Here is a 15,537-nt window from a genome sequence, read left to right as displayed (position 1 = left end):
GTTGGGGATCCTCCGAGCCTGTCCCAGGGTTTTACTCCTCACTGCTGGGGATCCTCCGAGCCTGTCCCAGAGTTTTACTCCTCACTGCTGGGGATCCTCTGTGCCTGTCCCAGGGTTTTACTCCTCACTGCTGGGGATCCTCTGTGCCTGTCCTGGGGTTTTACTCACTGCTGGGGATCCTCTGTGCCTGTCCCAGGGTTTTACTCCTCACTGCTGGGGCTCCTCTGTGCCTGTCCCAGGGTTTTACTCCTCACTGCTGGGGATCCTCTGTGCCTGCACCAGGGTTTTACTCCTCACTACTGGGGATCCTCTGTGCCTATCCCAGGGATTTACTCCTCGCTACTTCCATCTGGAAGCCATCTTTAGACACAATGTGCCTGTCCCAGGGTTTTACTCCTCACTGCTGGGGATCCTCTGTGCCTGTCCCAGGGTTTTACTCCTCACTGCTGGGAATCTTCTGTGCCTGTCCCAGGGTTTTACTCCTCACTGCTGGGGATCCTCCGAGTCTGTCCCCGGGTTTTACTCCTCACTACTGGGGATCCTCTGTGCCTGTCCCAGGGTTTTATTCCTCACTGTTGGGGATCCTCTGTGCCTGTCCCAGAGTTTTACTCCTCACTGTTGGGGATCCTCTGTGCCTGTCCCAGGGTTTTACTCCTCACTGCTGGGGATCCTCTGTGCCTGTCCCAGGGTTTTACTCCTCACTGCTGGGGATCCCTCTGTGCCTGTCCCAGAGTTTTACTCCTCACTGCTGGGGATCCTCTGTGCCTGTCCCAGGGTTTTACTCCTCCCTGCTGGGGATCCTCTGTGCCTGTCCCAGGGTTTTACTCCTCACTACTGGGGATCCTCTGTGCCTGTCCCAGGGTTTTACTCCTCCCTGCTGGGGATCCTCTGTGCCTGTCCCAGGGTTTTACTCCTCACTGCTGGGGATCCTCTGTGCCTGTCCCAGGGTTTTACTCCTCACTACTGGGGATCCTCTGTGCCTGTCCCAGGGTTTTACTCCTCCCTGCTGGGGATCCTCTGTGCCTGTCCCAGGGTTTTACTCCTCACTACTGGGGATCCTCTGTGCCTGCACCAAGCTCTCTGATCAAGTTTTGTTCCCACTTTCTCCACTGGGAGATGCAGTCATGTATCCACTGTCTTCTCTTGGAGGAAATGCTTCCTTAAGTTACTCAGGTCTACCCCTTACCAGTCTCACATGACGATTTCTTATTCTAAATTTTATCTCCACCAAGAAAACACCTGCTTCTTGTGCATAAAGAAACTTACCTGTCGTGGGAGAGGGGCGATTTGGAGGCACTGTGACTGCAACTGCTCCAGCCTTCTGTCCATCGACCTCTGCAAATCAGAAAGAAAGCACATTTGAAAACACATTTCTTCTTCCAAGCTTTGATCTTTAATTTTTTGCTGTTTTTTGTTCTATTGCCTGGCTCAGTTTGTTTTTACTTGCTTAAGATTTTAATTTGTTTTGGTTCTTTTTAACTCTTAGTTTTTAATATTGCTTGTAAAGTTTGTTTTAATTTTGAATTTGTTTTATGTAACCTTTTGATATTATAAACTGTTTTGACAACTTTGATCAATGAACATTCAAGCAAATTAAATAAATGAAAATTGGTCCTTACCTGCTAATTTTTGTTCCTGTAGTACCACAGATCAGTCCAGACTCCTGGTTTTGCCTCCCCTCCAGCAGATGGAGACAGAGAAAGTTTTACCGACACTGCCACTTAACATGAGGTGCCTCCTGCAGTCCCTCAGTAATAATCTGTACCCAAGCCAGAAAGAAAATTCAACTGCACCAAGAATACTCCCTTACACAAAAACATGTGTAGGATCAACAAAACCTGTGCCCTTCAGATTATATACAGAAAAAAAACCCCAGATAGATCGAGCGGACTCTTCCACAACCCTTTGCTGGACTGATCCGTGTTACTACAGGAATGAAAATTAGCAGGTAAGAACCAGTTTTCCTTTCCCTGTACATACTCGGATCGGTCCAGACCATCGGGATGTACCTAAGCTTCCCTAAGTACGGAAGCCCGCTCGCACATACTTGGGCCAAAATTACCAGCCCCTGATGTCGCACCCACCCGAAGCCCCGGGCTGCCGACCCTCACGCCCCAGACACTGACCGGTCTCCTCTTCGGGCCGCAGTACCCACTGTCCCGGCCGGGCCCCGACTAAGTCCAGAGGCCTCCCTGAGGAACTTCTTAGGTTCTGATGAAGTCACTTTTCTTTTTTTTAATAAAAACCTTTAACCAACCTCAGCAGGACCAGAGGAAACCGGGAAGAGCTTCGGAGGCCAAAGGAACCAGAAGCCTCTGGTTATCAGGCACTCCAGCAGGGTTCAGCAAAACAAAACCAGGGTATCTAACCCCCCCGGACGCCCGGCTCCACTGGAGGGATGGCCTGCAACGGTGCCTAACACCTCAGGGAGCAAAACCTCAGCTCAGCTAATCTAAATTAACAAAAAAAAAAAAAAAAGTTTAAACTAAACCCTGGACTGCAGGTTTGCATCTCTACCATCTGCTGGAGTCAGAGAGATACTGCCCGTGTCGTCCACGTTGCTCCCCGGCGGACCCCCACCCCCACCACCACCAGGGAGGCATCGGGAGCAAAGGCCAGCACGGGGAAGACGCGACCGCGCGTCCCTGCAGGATGAACAGGCCGCACCACACGGCATCAGAAAAGGAGTCCGGGCCAACCGCAGCGCACAGGAGAGAGGCCTGAAGGAGCCACAGGAGGGAGGAAACAAACCTTCAGAAGCCATCCGCCAGCATACGGGGCTAAGGAGAAGTGAAAAGGCGCTGCCCCTGTGCCACTCCAACAGCTCCCCCCGCTGCCCCTAAAGCAAAGAAGAAAACCTCTCTTTCCTTTTTTTTTTTTTTAAGCAAACTTTAAACAGAAAACAAAGAAGAGAGCACTTTCTTTAGAGAAGGCAGCAGGTTCCTGAAGAGGCAACAGGCTCCGATGATCCCTCAGGGTGAGGGATCCCAGACCCCCGGGTATCAGTCCTGTCCGGCCAGAGATCTGAGCAAAACAGGGTCCCTGACCCCCTGCTCTCAAGCCTCAAACACCAGAAGGGATGAACTCACCAGGGCCTAACGACCTTCTGGGAGGCGCAGACAGAAGCCTATGTGCCCTTTCTGATTTTTTATTTTTTGTTAGTCACTGAAGGCTGGAGTCAGAGAAATACTGAGGGACTGCAGGAGGCACCTCGTCTTAAGTGGCAGTGAAACTTTCTCTGTCTCCATCTGCTGGAGGGGAGGCAAAACCCAGGAGTCTGGACTGAACTGGATACGTACAGGGAATTACTATTATTGATAATCTCCCAATGCACCTCAGTCCTGCCCTGACTATCCCCCTTTTTGCTTCAGCAGCACAGCTCTGCTAGTACCACCTCAGATCCTGCCCCACAGCACTCCCTCTATCCAAAGTCAAAGTCCTCTCTTAGATTGCCCGAGCTTTCTCTAGCTGTGGGAATGCAGCCACATGAAGTCTGTGAGTGACAAGAGAAGGGGGATTACCAGATTTGGGTCCAGGAGTTAACCTCTCTGTGAAGAGTTCGACACACTCGCTGGGGAAGAAACCAACCTAGAAGAGTCAGACAGACAGACAGACGGACGATAAGTAACTGAGGTAATGCTGGAAATTCATACCTTGGCCAGAAGCTCAAGTATAAACACACAAGACCTTCTGATGCTCTCACTATATTTCCCTTCACTCAGCAGGTCAGTTGACTCCCCCCTCATCCAGTCATGCGCCCTTCCCATATTCCACTCCTCCGCTCCCTAATTCCTTCTCCTGGTTCCCTATACACCCTCTCATCTATTCTCTCCCCATAATCTCTTCCTCCTGTCATCCATTCCCTGTCCCTCCCCATAATCCCTTAACCCCTCTGATCATCCCTTCTCACTCCCCGTAGCCTCTTTCTCCCCTCCCCCGGTGATCCGGGGGAGGGGAGAAAGAGGCTACGGGAGGGGAGAAAGAGGCTACGGGAGGGGAGGCCAGGAAAATTTATGGAAACTGTTACAAAGGATAAAATCACTGAATATATAGATAGACATGATTTAATAGGACACAGCCAGCAAGGCCTTACCCAAGGGAAGTCTTGCCTCACAATCTGCTACATTTTTTTGAAGGGGTTAATAAACATGTGGATAAAGGGGAACCGGTAGATATAGTATACTTGGATTTTCAGAAGGCGTTTGACAAAGTTCCTCATGAGAGGCTTCTAGGAAACTAAAAAGTCATGGGATAGGAGGCGATGTCCTTTCGTGGATTACAAACTGGTTAAAAGACAACAGAGAGTAGGATTAAATGGTCTGTTTTCTCAGTGGAAAAGGGTAAACAGTGGACTTGCCTCATGGATCTATACTTGGGACCGGTGCTTTTTAATATATTTATAAATGATCTGAAAAGAGGTACAAAGAGTGAGGTAATCAAATTTGCCGATGATACAAAATTATTCAGAGTAGTTAAATCACAAGCAGATTGTGATAAATTGCAGGAAGACCTTGTGAGACTGGAAAATTGGGCATCCAAATGGCAGATGAAATTTAATGTGGATAAGTGCAAGGTGATGCATATAGGGAAAAATAACCCATGCTATAGCTACATGATGTTAGGTTACATTTTAGGAGTTACCAACCAGGAAAAAAATCTGGGCGATATAGTTGAATCATCGGCTCAGTGTGCTGCGGCAGTCAAAAAAGCAAACAGAATGTTGGGAATTATTAGGAAGGGAATGGTGAATAAAACGGAAAATGTCTTAATGCCTCTGTATCACTCCATGGTGAGACCGCACCTTGAATACTGTGTACAATTCTGGTCGCTGCATCTCAAAAAAGATATAATTGCGATGGAGAAGGTACAGAGAAGGGCGACCAAAATGATAAAGGGAATGGTACAGCTCCCCTATGAGGAAAGGCTGAAGAGGTTAGGGCTGTTCAGCTTGGAGAAGAGACGGCTGAGGGGGGATATGATAGAGGTTTGCAAAATCATGAAATGTGAAACTTATTTACTCTTTTGGATAATACAAGGACTAGGGGGCACTCCATAAACAAATCAGAGAAAATTCTTTTTCATTCAATGCTCAATTAAGTTCTGGAATTTGTTGCCAGAGGATGTGGTTAAGGCAGCTAATGTAGCTGGGTTCAAAAAAGGATTTCTCCTCCAAGTTCTTGGAGAAGAAATCCATAAACTGTTACTAATCAATAGGGAATAGCCACGACTTGTTGCCGGCATTAGTAGAATGGAATTTGTTTGTTTGGTGACTTGCCAGGTACTTGTGACTTGTATTGGCCACTGCTGGACATAGGATACTGGGCTTGATGGATATGGTATATCTTATGTTCTTAAATTCTTATTCCCTCCCCATAGTCCCCTTTCTCATCTCATCTAATCCCAGTCCATTCCCAGTCTCCTCGCTCTCTCAGATATTCCAAGTCCGTCCCCATAGTCCTTTCTTCCCCTACCCTCATCCAGTTCCTCCACATAGACCCTTCCTGTCCCTTTCCTCACCAAACTCCAGGTTTTCCCCATAGTTTCTCTCCTCATCCTCCCCTCATCCAATCAGTGTCCCCCAAAGACCACTTCCTGTCCTTCCCTCAACCAATCCCTAGTCTCCTTCTTAGACCCCCCTTCTCACCCATTTCCCTTTAAACTCACTAAATTCTTGCCCCCTACTCTTTGTCCCAGCATGCCTTGCTCTCCTTCTTGGCCTCCATTTCCCACACTGCAATCTACACTCCATTCTTACTCTCTCCTTCTCCTCCACCCTCCCCACTGCCAGTGTCCCTCCTCATCCTCCCCCACCTCCTCCCCCATTCTCCACGTCACCCACCTGGAATCCGTGCTTCCCCCTCCACCAGCTGGTGTCATCCTTGGGGGGCATGTCAATGACAGAGACAATGTCCCCCACCTGTAAAGAACTCACACAGATGTCAATGAGACAAGAGAATATGCGACACACAACGTAACTGTCATCCCTTCCCCTATATCATGCCGAGTCTGCCTCTGACATTCTAACACTTCCACAGGGACCCCACACCTCTCCTGCCCACAGAGGACATAAAATCACCCTCCCTCTTCCCAGCACCCTAAACTCACCCCACCATTGCGCTAAAGGCCTTCAACAACCCCACTGCTGCTTTCCCCTTCTCTCAGAAAGAAATACACTAAGGAAGATTTGCCGCTACTGGCCAGGAGCCCGGCTGTACGGGCTCTCTCACAACAATGCCCGCTGAAACCCTCCCTCCCAGCAGTGTCCCGCGGTCCCAGCACCGGCGCACGCTCACCTCAAAGCTCAGCTCGTCACAGGCCTGCGCGGCGTAACGCTTGATCACCTGAGCAGCTGCGATCGCGGGAACATTGATGGACGCCTCTTCGTTAACAAGCAGGCGGTTCCCATGGTTATCAATCTGGGACAACGACAAGAGCAGGAGTCCCCCCGACCCCAGAAAATATTCAGTTGCAATGCGGACCAACAGAGAACGTGCCACCAATTAAATTCATTTTTTAAATTTGGGGATTTTTAGCCCAGCCTTCCATCTAAAGCTCAAAGCAGCTTACAGCATTATTAATAACTCAGGTACAATAAGTCCCTAATCCAGAGAGATTAGACGTCAATATTGAAAACCTTCCCTGAGATGGCAGCAGGCTCAAGTGGTTCCCAACAGGGTGGGTGAACCGGGACTCCCGGTGTCAACCCTGAATGGCACTAGACTCCAGGAGCTGAAGAAGAATCTCCGACCACCAGCTCTCCTGCCTCACATGCCAGGGGGGATGGTCCCACCAGGTCCTAGCTACCCCCCTGGAGGCTGACTGAAGAAATCCTCGCAGCCTTTTCTCTTTGTTTCTTTTTTTTTTTTTAAGTCTCAGACTGTAGGATTTTGCACCTCCACCATCTGCTGGAGACAGAGAAATACTGAGGGACTGCAGGTGGCCCCTCATGTTAAGAGGCAGAGCCAGTGAAACTTTGTCTCCATCTGCTGGACGGGAGGCAAAACACAGGAGTCTGGACTGATCTGGGTACGTACAGGGAAAAGGGGGTTTCCGGGTAACTTACCAGGACAAACCCCAAGATTTCGATTTCCTGACCTGTCAACTGGTTACATTTTACCCAGATAACCTTTTACCCAGATAAAAGAGGGAGAGTAGGCAGGCCCTAAATGTAGCTGGATAACACCAATACTCAGTGCTAGCCAAATACATTTAGGATGGTGAATCTGGTTAGGCAGAACTGAGTCCTAAAATTAGGACTGGCTTACTCGGGGAAGTCCCACTGAGTACCCCGGCAACGTCCCACTCACTGCACAGCTTAATATGAACTTCTTCAATTTATTTATTTATTTATTGAAAAATGTTTATTTTCCGCACCCTTCATAGACTTTGGGCGGGGAGGGTACAGAAATTACATCCATACAAATAAAATAATAAAAGAACACATGATGCACTAACACGCGTCAAAAGACAATAAACCGCTGAGTGGTGCAGCAGGATCTTCACAACAATGCAGCGCGCTGACATAATCAATGCTGCATATAACCCTCTGCCTCCCCCATTGCGGCAGCAACCAGAAATCTGATAAAGGCAGGCAACATACCATTTTAATCAGCTTTCAAAACAGAATTAAACACAGAATTAGCAGTTGGTATGCCCATCGTTAGCTTGCAAAACGGCTTTAAAATGAGCAATTTTCAATGCAAAGCTTCAGTGGAATAACGTCCCTGACCTTCAACATTTAAACTCTCCACCTCATCCTTAATAATGACGCCTATGCTTACGGCAGTGTTCAAGTCTGGAGAGCTCCCTGCCCAATCATCATCATCAACCCAAATATCAATGCCATTTCCTTTAAGCAGCTGTTGCATGGCATTGGCTCGCACGCATGGTGCCTCATCATGGACATCAGTAGCTTCGCCCGCTACCAAAACGTTATCCGGATCATTCAAAAAGTGGATACGATTTTTGGCTAAAATCGTATTTCGGAAACAGACACCATCCCAAGATTCCCCCACATTTTCTTTGGTTCTTTGATTACCCACATTTGCTTTGCTGTGAACACGACAAAAAGACCCATGCAAGCAGGGTTTCCGACAATTTGCTGATAATTGTTCCTCATCGCTAATTTCATTCAAAGCTTTTGACCAAACGCGATCATTCTGAAAATGTGTTTTTTGAACTGACCAAATGAGAAATGGAAATTCATTCCAATTTCATAACCAGTTCGCCTGTCTTGGATATGAGTTTCAGTTTCCAATGGCTTCCAAATAACATGAAATGCCTGGAAACCAGCCCTGACTCAATAATGATAAACTGTTCCTCTATCGACTTTTTTCTTCCTCTCATCCAAAACCATTCGTGCCATCTGGTAAGAGGTTGGGTTTTTTTCTGCTTGTTGCTGGAATTTTCAATAAGTTTTAGGCTTTCTTGAAGCAATTTTAGCAGTTGGTCATCACCAAATTCTGTAAAACACTGGTTGGCAGTCTTGCCCCATGACCTCTGAACCCAGCTTTCGCTGCAACCTAACTTTTCAGCAATCCACTTTTTTGTAATAAAGGATGCTCGCACATCTCTCGCCCCTTGAGATGCAATGCACTTAATACAGTCAATCTGATACTGTTTTTCGCTATCGTACGTTCTGACCATGAATAATAAATTTAAGTAATGTATAAGGTGCTATTAAATTCCAAACTGAACGGCCTACAAAATAGTGCAAAAATTATACAAGCAGGATAATCCAGGCCAAAGTTATGCAACACCAGGTACACTGTCGTGAGCTCTAGGCAGAAGAATCGAGTACACGAGGCAACGGGAGATAAAGTGACTTGTCCAAGGACACGAGGAGTGTCATTAAGGTAAGTGGGATTTGAACTCTGGTTTCCCTGGTTCATAGCCCACGGTTATAATTACTAGACCAGTCCTCACTGAAGCATCTCTGCCACTTATCCTGTACACTGTGTAACCTCATATAGGGGAAGCATTCACAGTACAAGTATTCCACTTCCAAAATAAACAATGCTAATTAACCCAAGTAGAGGGAAGTGGGACCTGCCATAGCAGAGGGATCAGAAGCATGCTGTCAACAAATTATATTGAGCAATTAGCCTTTGCTTCGAGGGGATTTATTTATTTATTTTATTTAATAGCTTTTATATACCGACGTACGTTGGGAACATCTCGTCGGTTTACATAGAACAAAATTAGCAACAGGCTTTACAGGGAACAAGGAACTGAATGAACAAATAATGTTGGGAAAAAGTAAGCTTAGGGAAACAAAAGAACTAGAAGAAAATTGGGGGGGGGGGGGAGGAGATGTGAGGAGCAAGGGAGGGGGAGCAGAGTTAGAATATATTTATTATCACATACTTATAAGGAGGCAGTAAAAACATGTTATATACAAATTATATACAGGTTATGTGCAGACGTTAGCTAGCAAGGAGATAGGACAGATTACATTATCATAGGTTACTGAGATTAGATTGACATGTTGCAACTTTGAGATGAAGAAAAGGCAAGGATATTAGGGGAGGTAGTGAGGAGAATGCAACGGAAAGGGTTTCATAACTGGGGGGGGGGTGAAGGGAAGGGAAAATGGTAAAAATCCTAAAGCACGTTTAATTATGGAAAGAATGGGTGGAAAAAGTGAAGCTGTGGAGATTTTCTAATGCTGAAGAATGCTTTACAGAACATCCCTCACCTCTTCTGTCACGCGTACAGAGAGATTTCACCTTCCACACACTGAAGGATAGCAAAACAAATATGTGTGGAAATAAAACTTACCCCTTCCAGCCAATGCCCCTATGTGCAGCAGCAGTGAGTCCCAGCTGACGTATTCCACTGACAGAGCTGGTCTTGGATGGGCAGCTGGGCGGTTGCCCAGAACACCCTGAACTGAGAGGGGCCCTGAGCACTGCCAGAGGTGGTAGGGCCACAGTGGCCTGAAGAGAGGGCCAGTGGTGGCAGGGCTGCAATGGAGCCCATCCCATCATGGCCTGAAGAGAGGCCCGGCAGCAGCAGAGCCTATCCCTGAGAGCGAGTGGGTGCAAGCAAGTGCACTGCGCATGTGTGTATGAGAGAGGGAGTGTGTGTGTAAGAGTATGGATATGTGTGTGAGAGAGGAGGAAGAGCCTAGTGGTTAGAGCAGTGGGCTGGAAGCCAGGGTTCAAATCCCACTGCCACTCCTTGTGGCCATGGGCAAGTCACTTTACCCTTCATTGCCTCAGGTACCAACTTAGATTGTGATCCCTGTGGGGACAGGGAAAATACCCACTGTACCTGAATGTAACTCGCCTTGAGCTAAAATGAAAAGGCATAAATTAAATACACTAAATAAATAAAGAGAATGAGCATGTGTGCATGTATAAGAGCTTGTGTGAGAGAATGAATATGTACAAGTGTGTGTGTGTGTGCGTGTATGAGAGTGAGAGCCTCTGTGTGTGACACACAGGTTCTCACTCTCACACACACATTTAAACAGGTTTTGGGGTTTTGGGGGGGGGGGATGCATGCTAACAACAAATTTTACCCAGGGCACCATTTGCCCTAGAGACAGATAATTCTAGACCAACTAGACCAGCCAACCTCATTGAAACCATCGCAGGTCAAGGGATGTATGGAAATCTGCATAGAACCTCAAAACACAAACACCAGAAAGCTAATCTACCCCAAAATAAGCAACAACTCTCCAATAATCTCCTCCGGTCTAATAAGAACATAAGAACATAAGAAAATGCCATACTGGGTCAGACCAAGGGTCCATCAAGCCCAGCATCCTGTTTCCAACAGTGGCCAATCCAGGCCATAAGAACCTGGCAAGTACCCAAAAACTAAGTCTATTCCATGTAACCATTGTTAATGGCAGTGGCTATTCTCTAAGTGAACTTAATAGCAGGTAATGGACTTCTCCTCCAAGAACTTATCCAATCCTTTTTTAAACACAGCTATACTAACTGCACAAACCAAATTCTCTGGCAACAAATTCCAGAGTTTAATTGTGCGTTGAGTAAAAAAGAACTTTCTCCGATTAGTTTTAAATGTGCCCCATGCTAACTTCATGGAGTGTCCCCTAGTCCTTCTACTATCCGAAAGAGTAAATAACCGATTCACATCTACCCGTTCTAGACCTCTCATGATTTTAAACACCTCTATCATATCCCCCCTCAGTCGTCTCTTCTCCAAGCTGAAAAGTCCTAACCTCTTTAGTCTTTCCTCATAGGGGAGTTGTTCCATTCCCCTTATCATTTTGGTAGCCCTTCTCTGTACCTTCTCCATCGCAATTATATCTTTTTTGAGATGCGGCGACCAGAATTGTACACAGTATTCAAGGTGCGGTCTCACCATGGAGCGATACAGAGGCATTATGACATTTTCCGTTTTATTCATCATTCCTTTTCTAATAATTCCCAACATTCTGTTTGCTTTTTTGACTGCCGCAGCACACTGAACCGACGATTTCAATGTGTTATCCACTATGACACCTAGATCTCTTTCTTGGGTTGTAGCACCTAATATGGAACCCAACATCGTGTAATTATAGCATGGGTTATTTTTCCCTATATGCATCACCTATATGCACCTATATGCACCTATATGCATCACCTATTACTAAATGCTCAATCACCATCAAAGAAAATCCCTTTGTTAAATGATTTGCTAGAAGAACTAAAACCCACTGTCTTCTGCATAACCGAAACATGGCTGAAAGAAAATGATAATGTTCTCTTAAATCAAATTGATCACCCCAACTATGATATCTTTCATTTCCCCAGAAAAAAACATAAAAGAGGGGGGGGTCTAGTAATATTCAGTAAAAAAAGAGCTCAAACTTAAACCATAAAAAATGGAGACCTACCCCCCCCCCCCCCCTCCAATGAGATGGCAATCCTAAAATCTACACAACTAGATATAGGCACGGTCTACTGCCCACCTGGAACACTCCAAAAAGATTACTCCCCCCTAACTGAAATTTTCACAAAAGCGTTTCCATCTCCTGAGTCCACCCTAATCGTAGGAGACTTCAACCTACGTGTAGACAGCACAGCAAAAAATACTGCATGTGAAATATTCCTAGATACTATGGGGTAGATTTTCAAAAAACGCGAATAGGCGTACTTTTGCTGGCGCATCAGGCGCCAGCAAAAGTACGCTGGATTTTAGTAGATATGCGCGGAGCCGCGCGTATCCACTAAAATCCTGGATCGGCGCGTGCAAGGCTATGAATTCTGTATAGCCGGCGCGCGCCGAGCCGCGCAGCCTACCCCCGTTCCCTCCAAGGCCGCTCCGAAATCGGAGCGGCCTTGAAGGGAATCCTCTAACGCCCTCCCCTCACCTTCCCCTACCTAACCCACCCGCCCGGCCCTGTCTACACCCCCCCCTTACCTTTCTCCGGGGATTTACGCCTCCCGGAGGGAGACGTAAATCCCCGCGCGCCAGCGGGCCTGTTGCGCGCCGGGACGCGACCTGGGGGCGGGTACGGAGGGCGCGGCCACGCCCCCGGACCGCCCCGGGCCGTAGCCACGCCCCTGTACCCAAAACGCTGCCGACACGCCCCCTAAACGCCGCGACGACCGGGCCCGCCCCCGACACGCCCCCCCTCGGAGAACCCCGGGACTTACGCGAGTCCCGGGCTCTGCGCGCGCCGGTAGGCCTATGTAAAATAGGCTCACCGGCGCGCAGGGCCCTGCTCGCCTAAATCCGCCCGGTTTTGGGCGGATTTAGGCGAGCAGGGCTCTGAAAATCCGCCCCTATGGAAGCAGTGAGCTGGTCGCAATTCATAACCAACCCCACCCACAAAGCTGGACACACACTTGACCCTAATATTCGCCAACTGCAGAATCAACTCATCTCACTACATACTACCAACTAATAAAAGCAGAAGTAACCCTCCTCAACAGACAGCAAGCTAAATCTCATATTAATCAATCATTCACTTACAGGAAGACGACAGAACCACAAATACTGAAGAGAACAGTAAAAACGAAATTCCTGATTTTAAATGTGATGATGCCTCCTCAGCATTTAACTCCTGGGGAAAAATCATCAATGACATAGCTGATAATCTATGCCCATTCCAGGAAAAAAAACACTCACCAAACAAACCCTGAGAAAATCTGAAAAGCAACGGCGGAAATGCCAATCCACAAAATCACTAGAAACATACAAATCCCATCTAACAAAATACCGGGAACAAATCAATAAAGCCAAAAAAAAAAAAAAAAGACTACTATGCCAAACAGATTCATGGTGTAATATTTAACTCCAAACTACTCTTCGAAACTGCTAAAAACTTAATCAAGGACCCATCATCCTCAATATCGAACAACTACAACTTCTCAAAGAGTTCATTCAATGAATTTGCCACTTCTTTGTTAAATAAAATCAATAAGTTAAAATCACAATTCTCCACCTGCTTACCTACAAATGAACATAAAGAAAAGCATGGAGAAGCAAAATGGAAGTCATTTGACACGGTATCGGAACTCGAAATCAACCAAATCATCCCAAAACTCAAGCCTGCTATGCACTCACTGGACCCAATCCCTGCAAGCGCACTGAAAATAATACCCAGCGTAATTACACCAACAATCACAGCCATGATCAACCTCTCACTAGAAGAACGGGTCCCTGATAAAGCTGTGATTAAACCCATCCTTAAAAATAAATCCAGCAGAAGTGATTGGGAGAACTATCGACCACTGCCTTTCATAGCTAAAATCCTAGAAAAAGCAGTGAGACCACAACTAGAAAGCTACCAAGAAGTCAATAATATTCCATTCCCTAACCAATTTGGGATTCAGAAAAGGTCGCTCTACAGAAACCCTTCTCATTTCACTAACTGACCCTGTACGTCAGGGGTTTGATAACAATGAATCCTATATCCTGGTACTAATTGACCTAACAGCAGCCTTTGACACCGTAGACCACACCCTGCTGTGCCACCAGCTGAGAAAAACTGGAATAGATGGAAACTGTTATCAAATGGTTCTTGTCCTTCCTAGCAAACAGATCATTCCAAGTAAAAGTGGACAATCACATATCTGACACCTTCCCAGTCGATACAGGTATCCCCCAGGGATCAGCACTCTCAGCTCCCCTATTCAACATTCACATGCTGTCATTATGTGCATTACTAGCGGAACTAGGAATCAAATCCTTCCTTTATGCAGACGACATACAATTGAGAAATCATTTGAAAAAAACTACCTTCTCACTGTCAACATACATGAAGGCAAAACAAAGACTAACTCAGCTGAAATTAACACTAAACACAAAAAAAACCCTGAAATTGTGTGGCTAAGGAGAAATTCCTCAATAATCAAACCGCCAATCCTAGACCTAGGAAACTTTAACAATACTCCCTCAGACCAGGTACGAGACCTAGGAATACAGAGTGATGAAAATGTGTCAATGAAAAAGCATATAAGCAAACTAATTAAAACAGGATACTCCAAGCTTCGAATATTACATCGACTGAAACCTTTACTAACAATACAGGACTTCCGCACTGTTCTACACTTAGTAATATTTTCACAAAGATTAGTGCAATTCCCTATTACTAGGCCTACCCGCTGGACTCATACAACCTTTACAAAATACCTCAGCCAGACTGCCTACTAGGGACAAGGACATTTTGCCCCTCGCTGATGGCTCTGCACTGGCTTCCTGTGCAATCCAGAATTCACTATAAAATATTGACTCTAATTTTTAATATCATGAACAACATTAACCCATGTCTGACTCTTCAACTCTACACACCTCAGGCAGCCCTAAGGTTGCAAGACAAAGGACTTCTCAAAATGCCTACAACACAAAGCACACACTTAACGCAAATAAGAGATCAAATGTTCTCCAAAGTGAGCCCCAAGTTAAAATCATAAAGGCCGGTAACCTGACAACGCCACGATCAGATCTTCGAACAATATTAGTAAATACAGTAATAAGAATTGAACGATATTAAGTGTAAAAGTCTACAGCATGAGCAGGGCACATAGGATAATGAAATGAAACAGACCAACTATTTGTGGGGATATTTTAAAGGGCTACATTTATGCAGGTAAAAGTCTTATTTTTCCTGCATAAATCTTTGGAATATGGACCTCTCTGTGACTCCCAGCTCAGATCTGTCTCTCTTGGAAAAAAATCATTATTTTTTCTTATACCCCCAACTACTGCAGTAAGGAAATAGAACACAATGCTCCAGATGTGTCTGATTAGATGGCCGGCTACAGCAATAACTTTATATACCCCTTTACTTCCAGTAATTCCAGCCTCTCTTATAATTTCACTCCTTCCTTACTATCTCAAGGATAAATGACCCCCCCCCCCCCCCCGCTCCTAAAATTCCTTGGATTGCCTCTGTCCTTTACAGTGGTTCATCCTGCCTCCTCACCTCCATCCAGGTCAGCACTGGCCCGCAGCTGATGTTGCTATCCACGATCACAGAGAGCTTCTCCAGGTACTGTGACAGCATCGGCATCAGGAGCTGTGGGGAGAGGACACGCTAGCAGAGGTGTGAGCAGGGCCCCCACAGGCAGTGCC

The 15,537-nt window shown here is 46.3% G+C and overlaps 1 protein-coding gene across 2 annotated transcripts in view; it reads right to left on the bottom strand.

The window, feature by feature from the left end:
* Positions 1–15,537, bottom strand: part of LOC115076193 (rho GTPase-activating protein 33-like) — a 141,854-nt gene that overhangs the window by 21,374 nt on the left and 104,943 nt on the right. For both annotated transcript variants that reach the window (XM_029577366.1, XM_029577367.1), the window contains 5 exons: positions 15,389–15,481; positions 6,294–6,416; positions 5,840–5,917; positions 3,522–3,588; positions 1,267–1,335 (listed from right to left, as the gene is read on the bottom strand). In XM_029577366.1, the coding sequence (XP_029433226.1) occupies positions 1,267–1,335; positions 3,522–3,588; positions 5,840–5,917; positions 6,294–6,416; positions 15,389–15,481 (430 nt within the window). The remainder of the gene's footprint in view (positions 1–1,266; positions 1,336–3,521; positions 3,589–5,839; positions 5,918–6,293; positions 6,417–15,388; positions 15,482–15,537) is intronic.

The sequence above is a fragment of the Rhinatrema bivittatum genome, chromosome 14 (genome assembly GCF_901001135.1).
Source record: "Rhinatrema bivittatum chromosome 14, aRhiBiv1.1, whole genome shotgun sequence".
Classification (NCBI taxonomy): domain Eukaryota; kingdom Metazoa; phylum Chordata; class Amphibia; order Gymnophiona; family Rhinatrematidae; genus Rhinatrema; species Rhinatrema bivittatum.
The sequence above is the reverse complement of the archived record's forward strand: the minus strand, read 5'-3'. Positions and strand labels throughout refer to the sequence as shown.